General features: G+C 39.4%; 1 protein-coding gene across 1 annotated transcript; it reads right to left on the minus strand.

Annotated features, from left to right (window-relative positions):
- Positions 1-408: 408 nt before the first annotated feature.
- Positions 409-4,368, minus strand: LOC115283605 (E3 ubiquitin-protein ligase RLIM-like). Its single transcript, XM_029929875.1, has 2 exons — positions 4,128-4,368; positions 409-2,057 (listed from the first exon to the last, which is right to left on the minus strand). Exons 1-2 carry the CDS (start codon positions 4,366-4,368, stop codon positions 409-411), a joined length of 1,890 nt encoding a protein of 629 aa, XP_029785735.1.
- Positions 4,369-7,924: the final 3,556 nt, after the last annotated feature.

Below are 7,924 nucleotides of genomic sequence, written 5' to 3' on the forward strand. Positions count from 1 at the left end.
CATGACCTAAATTTTGATTTTAAAGTGTCATGGTTTTGTGATACCTTTATGAGGACAACTACAATTGAATTAGGTAGGCATGTTTTTGAACTTGACTTTTACCTTTTTACCTTAAAGCTTTCAGACTGCAACAGAGGACTAATCAGTAATGGGTGCTTTGGATCACTTACATAAACATTCAGATATATAAACCATAAGATGCTCTATAAAAATTAAGGATAGGTTTTTAAAAAATATATGAACTAAACTTATAAAAAGAAATGGAAACTTTAGTATATTTATAAAACAAACACTGAAGAAATACCTATATCTATAATACCTATAGATTGGATTCAAATTGTTGTCCACTCCTCAAGTGGACATAAGCAGGTGACACTTTAACAGTAGATATAGGTGAGCATTCAGATCTCAATCAGAATTTTCTCTTTCAGCAAAATCTGCTACTTCCCTACGACAAATAGGACAGGTGGAATTCTCCAACAGCCAAGGATCAATACAGTGGACATGAAATTCATGGGTGCAAGGTAAGATGTGAAGTTTGTTGCATTCTGTGTACTCGGTGATGCAGATGGCACAGGATTTTAATGTATCGCCTTCACCAAAAGATCTTATAGCCAAGTTGTCAATCTGTGCTTTGGTAAGTCCTGTATATTGGTCACGATTATCTTCATTTAAGAGGAAAACCTGGTCCAGATTAAGGGAGGCCCAGGAGTCACTGTCATCAAACGTTATTGGACTCAGAGACCTATTTTCTTGTCTGGTTTCTGATAGTGAGCCTGGTGGTAAGCTTATGTTGTTACTGCCTTCAAATATCACTGAGTTAATTGCTGAATGTTCATCACTGGAGCTGAAACTGGACATAAGAGTAGAATTGAAACTAGACATGTAATTGGAGCCGGAGCTAGAAATCAATGTGGAAGTTAAATGGACATCAGAAATAGGATTTACATTGCAATCAGAAGGAGTCGTAGCAACAGGAGCAGCTGTTTCATTCAGTGACTCTTCCCTTTCCATGTCTGGACTTAGGGATGAGACACTGTGCCCTAAATCAGTATCACTGTCCCTAAGGTTACCACTTAAGTCACTGGATCTTGTCACTGTCTGCCTTAATGTGCTCTGAATTGGAAGAGATGGTGTATCATCGAAGACAGTACTTACAAGGACATGTAGAGAAGGAATTCTGGCATTCCTGGCATACGCTCTTGCACCTGCCTGCTCAGAATGTGGAAATGTATGCCCAAGTCCACCTTGTTCACTTTCTAAACTGACAGTGTTGTTTGGTATCTCGGATGTCAACTGAATTCTGGTAGCTATGCTGTCTCTCTGAGAGCGCGCCCTAGGAGACACTTGGCCTGCTTCAGGATTGAGCGGTATGGTTGGATGGATCTGTCCCAGTCTCCAAGATTCACCATCATTGGTTGTGTCTGGAGAACTTTCTTCTTGAAGTGCACTGCTTGTTCCAGAAGTTGCAGCAACACCGCTATTTTGCAGCTCAAGTCCAGTTATTTGCTGTCTTGCTGTTTCCTGGTGTGGAATCCGAGGAAAGGTCTCAGTCTCATTTACCCGAGGCCCAAGTGTCGGACACCTTAAACTGTAATGAAGTCTTTCTAAAAGTTCATTAATTCTGTTCGGAGCCGGACTTTCAGTTCTTGCTCTGGTTCTCTGGTGGTCAGGGCTCCTGCTTCTTGCTCTTCGCCGCCCTCTGGTAACTGGGCCATGTATTCGTGCTTCAGTTGTACTTTCTTCTGATCCAGGTGATCCTATAAGTGATGATTCGGGTTGTATATTTTCTGCTGGACTTCCGCTGTTTTCCTTGTTGTATGCTCTGGGAGATCTGGTAGATGCTACATATTCATTCTCTGGATTTGGGCTCCCAGGATTAGGGGTAGAATTTACGGCTAAACTGAATGTGGAATCATTGCTGTCTGAATTGATCTGGCTCGTTTCTTCCCAAGTTTGGTTTTCTCTTTGCCCGCTCGTCACATCTTCAGTTTGTCCGGAACGGTTCAGCCAATCTAAGAGATACTCACCACTCTTGTTGGAAGACTCTCCTCCACCTGTTAACGAAAAGAAGTGAGGACATAAGGGAACTACCAAAAATAGAACCATCAGAGAATAGCACTCTGAAACTCTTTTCCAAAAACAAACCAAAAAATTAGAACTTCAGTACTCAGATATTGTATTTAATTTATAATAGTTTATTGCCAAATTGGCTTCCATATAACACCACAAGTGCCCCCCACCATGACCATCACCCCCTTCCTCCCTACCCCACCCCCTTCAGCCCTGGGTTTGTTTTCAGTAGTCAATAGTTTCTCATGATTTGAGTCCCTCTCTCTCCCCAACTCTCTTTCACCCTTCCCCTCCCTATGGTCTCCCTATAGTACTCAGATATTTTATTTTATTTTATTTTATTAACATTTATTTATTTTTGAAAGACAGAGAGAGTCAGATCATGAGCAGGGGAGGGGCAGAGAGAGAGGGACACACAGAATCCGAAGCAGGCTCCAGGCTCTGAGCTGTCAGCACAGAGCCCGATGTGGGGCTCGAACCCATGAACTGTGAGATGGTGACCTGAGCCGAAGTCGGATGCTCAACAGACTGAGCCACCCAGGTGCCCCTGTACTCAGATATTGTAAAAAGATTTCACATATGTAGAGTTGATATTTTGTACACTAGGTTTACAAGTAATGGAGGAAAGTTTGAGTTCCTTCTGAAGAGAGTTAATTTTAGATAAATTTGGAGAATCTTTTTAATGTTTTCAAAGGGGATCTGGAGCACGTCTATTTTCAATATTTCACCATATACACAGGCTCGTGTAACACTGTGGGAGGAACGTCAAGAGACAACATTTTTTCACTGTACTCTCAAAACACGAATACAATTAAACAAGGATAAGGTACAGTGCTAGCGTTTCAGTTTGATTTACATTAAAACCTATTTCTCATTAGACAAAACATTGCTTCTTCTAGGCTCTTACGTGCTTACACTAACATTATAAAGTTGTTCTAAAATATAAGACTTGTAGCCATTGCCTAAATTTAAATAAAGTTTATAGGTTTAAAAGTATTTGAATACTTCTAAAAAAGGGAGGGCACCTGGGTGGCTCAGTCAGTTAAGGTATAAAAAAAACGTAACAAAATATTAGTGAACTGAATCCAACAATACATTCATTAGAAGACCCAATCAACAGGTGCCTGGGTGGCCTAGTCAGTTAAGCATCTGACTTTGGCTGAGGTCACAATCTCACGGTTCCTGAGGTTGAGCCCCATATCGGGCTCTGTGCTGACAGCTCTGAGCCTGGAGCCTGCTTCTGATTCTGTGTCTCCCTCTTTCTGCCCCTCCCCCACTCACACTGTGTCTCTCTCAGAATAAATATATTAAAAGTTTTTTTTAAATAAAAGTATTTTAATACTTCCTGATGTTACCAAGATGTTGAATTGACATGAAATTGATGGTCAGAGCAAATGAATAGACTGAATCTAGCATAGTGCATTTGAGGCCATATTTAAGAACCAAAGTGTTATGTATCGTCTTCATCAGATGGTAACATTGTGTACTTCACACTAGGAGTGAAGCGCCAGACCTGGGGTTAGAGCAGGATTTCTCAACCTTGGCACACCTGACACTTTGGTGCTTGGCAACTCTTTGTTTTGGGAGCTATCTTATACATTGTCAGATCCTTAGCCTCCCAGGATTTCCCAGGAACACCCACTCATCATTTTTGACAACTCAAAATATCAAAGACATTGTGAAATGTTCCTTGGCGCTTGGGGACAAAATGACCACCTGTTGAATAGCATATGCAGTGTTTTATGCTGTTGAGGAGGGCCATATAACAAAAATAATCAGGAAGTGGGAGGAACTGTCAATTGAGGTGGAAACCAAGGAAAAGATCAATAGGCTACTTCACACGGTTTCACAATTAAACTAACCCAAATGTGGACTGGGGGAAAAAACCTATCTTTCCATTCTCACTGAAATGTAATTAAATACCAGTTCCCTTTAGTGAGAAATTGCTTAGCACCGAATTAATGTGTGCCACTTCTGAATCGTCTTTGGCTGACACAGTGATGAAGTTCCTTAGCCCCGCGGTTCTAGTCCCCTTCCCTAAAAGTGAAATATACCTGTATTTTCCTCTGAGTATTCCGGTGAGTTTTCTTTAATTTGTTGAAGTCTCTTCAGTAACTCTTCTACTGTACTCTCACCGGGGATGCCTAACAAATCGTTATCCCTCATGAGCTTGTAGTCTCCTTCACTCAGGTCATTTACAAATTCATAGAAGTTTTCTTCCCGGACCAATCGGTCCATCTGACGTTGGCGCAGGGCTGCGGATCCATCTTCTCCGTCGGAATCTGTATTTCCCATCTCGTCGAACAAGTTGAAAACTATCTGACTTTTAGGAGATGCTGCTGAAATACAATAACCAGATTTTAATGTATATACGTATATATATGACATATAAAATACAATATCCGGATTATCTCTCTGTTTCCGTTGGATCTGCCTTCCCAACGGCCCTCCTCGCTCACCCTAGTCCAAGGCGTCCAAGAAGTCCGCAGTGGCTTTATGCCGGAGCTTGCTAGGCCGAGTGGCCTAAACACCCATTAAACTCTCCATTATTACCAACTAGGGACTGAATTCGGGGTAGCTTTCTTTTCGTTCAAAATCAGCATTGTCCTACCTTCTTTCATGCACAGGAGCGGCGCGTCAGGAGGCTTTTCCGGGTCCCCATATGCTCTTGTTTTTAGGTTAAAGAACACAACTGTAACTAGTTCCACGAGGTAAGACTGCCTACCGCAAACGTGCACACGCGCACACGCAAGGCGTTCTAGTGTAATAAAGTAGTTCTCATTGTCAACGGACTGCAGACCTCTCTCTTTTCTCCTCATGAACGCCTCAGATCATAGAAACTCAGAAAGGTGAAAATGTTTTATAATTGACCAGGGCCATGCCTAAATTTCTTTATTTGGGTTTTTCCTTTTCACTCTTTTTTTTTTAAAGCTATGTTTATTCTTTATTTTATCTTATTTTAATTTTTTATTATTTTATCCTTTTAAATAATTTTTATTATTTTAAAATATATTTTAAATCCCACTTCATTCTTAATAGCCTCATCTTTAATTATACACCCCCTCAAGCTTTTGACAAAATGAACTTTTTATTTTGATTTTTTAAAAAGTTTTCTTTAATGTTTTTATTTATCTTTGATACAGAGAGAGACAGAGCACGAGAGGGGGAAGGGCAGAAAGAGGAGGAGACACAGAACCGGAAGCAGGCTCCAGGCTCAGAGCTAGCTGTCAGCACAGAGCCTGAGGCGGTCGAACCCACGGACGTGAGATCTGACCTGAGCTGAAGTCGGAGGCTTAGCCGACTGAGCCACCCAGGCGCCCCAAAATGAACTTTTTAAAAAGGGGCATCTGGGTGGCTCAGTCTGTTAAGCAACTCTTTTTTTTTTTTGTATTTTTTTAAAATTTTATTTTATTATTTATTTATTTATTTATTTATTTATTTATTTTTTATTTTTTTATTTTTTATTTTTTGGCAACATTTCTTTTTTTTTTTAATAATAGTTTATTGTCAAATTGGTTTTCATATAACACCCAGTGCTTCTCCCCACACGTGTCCCCCTCCATGACCATCACCCTTCAGCTCAGGTCAGGATCTCACCATTCATGAGTGAGAGGCCTCTATCAGGCTCTGAGCTGACAGTAGGGAATCTGCTTGGGATTCTCTGTCTCCCTCTCTCTCTCCCCCTCCTGCATGCTCATTCTCTCTCTCTCTCTCTCTTTCTTTCTCAAAAATAAATAAATGAACTTAAAAACAAACAAACAGGCAAAAACTTTGACAGGTTTTCTGGTTAATTCCTTAAAGACTTTTCCAGAAAAGCATCGTTTCATTTTTGTTCTCCTTTCTCTTAAGTATTATAAATATTACTTAAATCTAGCCAGAGACATCACAGGTACTTTTAAAACAGAGCTATAACAATTATTTTGCCTGCTGTAGTTGGGTACTGATATTGCTGATTTTGTTCTATGTATGTCAGTGCAGTTTAGGATGGCGTGGTGAGAATAATGTTCATTTGCAATGCTATCTATCTGAAGGAGACCTCCAAGAGTTTTTGGACTCATTAATAATACCAGCCCCACTTAACAGTTTTTTTGGGAGTCCTTCATTCAAATCATTCTTGTAAACACAAGCTTTGGCTATGGAATTTTAACATTATTCAGTTGGACTTATTTAATAATTAATCTGTCCAACATAAGCTGAATCAGTTAATGTCTACTAGAGACATGCCAAATATTGCGAAATAAAATACTCCCAAGTAATTTATACTCCAGGTGATGGAAAATCACATAGAAACTATGAAAATACAATATAAGAGATTCATATCTATACTGTTGTATAAGTACCAGAAACTGTGTGATGATTATTTAATGGGAGTGGGGAAACATTTCAGAGATATGACATTTAAATATGGATCTTTAGATATAATTGTAAGTTTCTACTGGTAGAAAGTGGCAGTTAGGTATGTATCGGTGAAGAGATTCTGTGTCAGACTGAGGAAATAGACTTGCAAGACCTTGGCTTCTTTGGTGAACCGTGGCCACAGTTTTGGAGTTAGGGGGAATTAATGTAAAATTAATCACAGAAAGAATAATTGACACAGACTATAAATTGAATTTTAATTTTTTTCCTATAAGAAATAGGGCACATGGGGCCCCGGGATGGCTCAGTCAGGTGACAGATTTTGGCTCAGGTCATGATCTCAAGGTCTGTGAGTTCAAGCCCAGGGCTCTGTGCTGACAGCTCAGAGCCTGGAGTCAGCTTTGGATTCTGGGTCTCCCTCTTTCTCTGCCCCTCCCCTGCTCATGCTCTGTTTCTTTCAAAAATAAATTAAAAAAAATAAAAATAATAAAAGTAAAATCTGAGATGTAAAATCTCAGATAGAAAGTGAAAAATTAATTTCTGCTGTGGTTGCTAAGCTGGTAGGATGTAAACCTAAAGATGCTTGTGGCTATTTTGTGTACCTGAGAATGACAAAAATCACCATAAAGAGAGGAGAAAACAGATGGAGAAAGGGCTAGATACCTAAGAAAAAATTGGAGAAGGTCATGAAACTGGACGTGCCTTAGGATTTTTAGATCTGTAAATCAATGTATTTTTTTAATGTAAAGCTTGCATAGGATTACTGTCACTTACAATTTGAAGATTCCTAATAGTTACAGCAAGAGAGTGATAGGATCAGTGATCTAATCAGATGTCAAAAAGTAATTTTTAGTAAATTTGCCACATAAAACTTGTTTGCTTTTGTCCATTTTATAAAGTTAACATGTTTATGTAGGTTTAATTGGGTTTAATCTTTAATGAAAAAATAATACAGATTTTCTGTCATTTACTTAGCATTTGTTAGGCACTGATATTGTATATAATTAGGTCAAAATAAATGAGCAATCATTTTCATTTGATTATGATTTAACTCTGATTAGGCATATATGTTAGTTGTATTAAATTTCCTACTTCTCTGTACCAGACCCTTTTATTTATTTATTTATTTATTTATTTATTTATTTATTTATTTATTTATTTTTAGTAGTGTATGGTCAAATTGGTTTCCATATAGCACCCAGTGCTCTTCTCCACAAGTGCCCTCCTCCAGGACCACCACCTCCCTTCCCCCACCCCCTCCCCCTTCAACCCTTGGTTCATTTTCAGTATTCAGTAGTCTCTCAGGTTTTGCGTCCCTCTCTCTCCCCAACTCTCTTTCCCCCTTCCTCTCCCTATGGTCCTCTGTTAGGCTTTTCCTATTAGACCTATGAGTGCAAACATATGGTATCTGTCCATCTCTGCCTGACTTATTTCGCTTAGCATGACACCCTCGAGGTCCATCCACTTTCCTACAAATGGCCATATGTCATTCCCT

The sequence above is a fragment of the Suricata suricatta genome, chromosome X, assembly GCF_006229205.1.
Source record: "Suricata suricatta isolate VVHF042 chromosome X, meerkat_22Aug2017_6uvM2_HiC, whole genome shotgun sequence".
Taxonomy (NCBI): Eukaryota; Metazoa; Chordata; class Mammalia; order Carnivora; family Herpestidae; genus Suricata; species Suricata suricatta.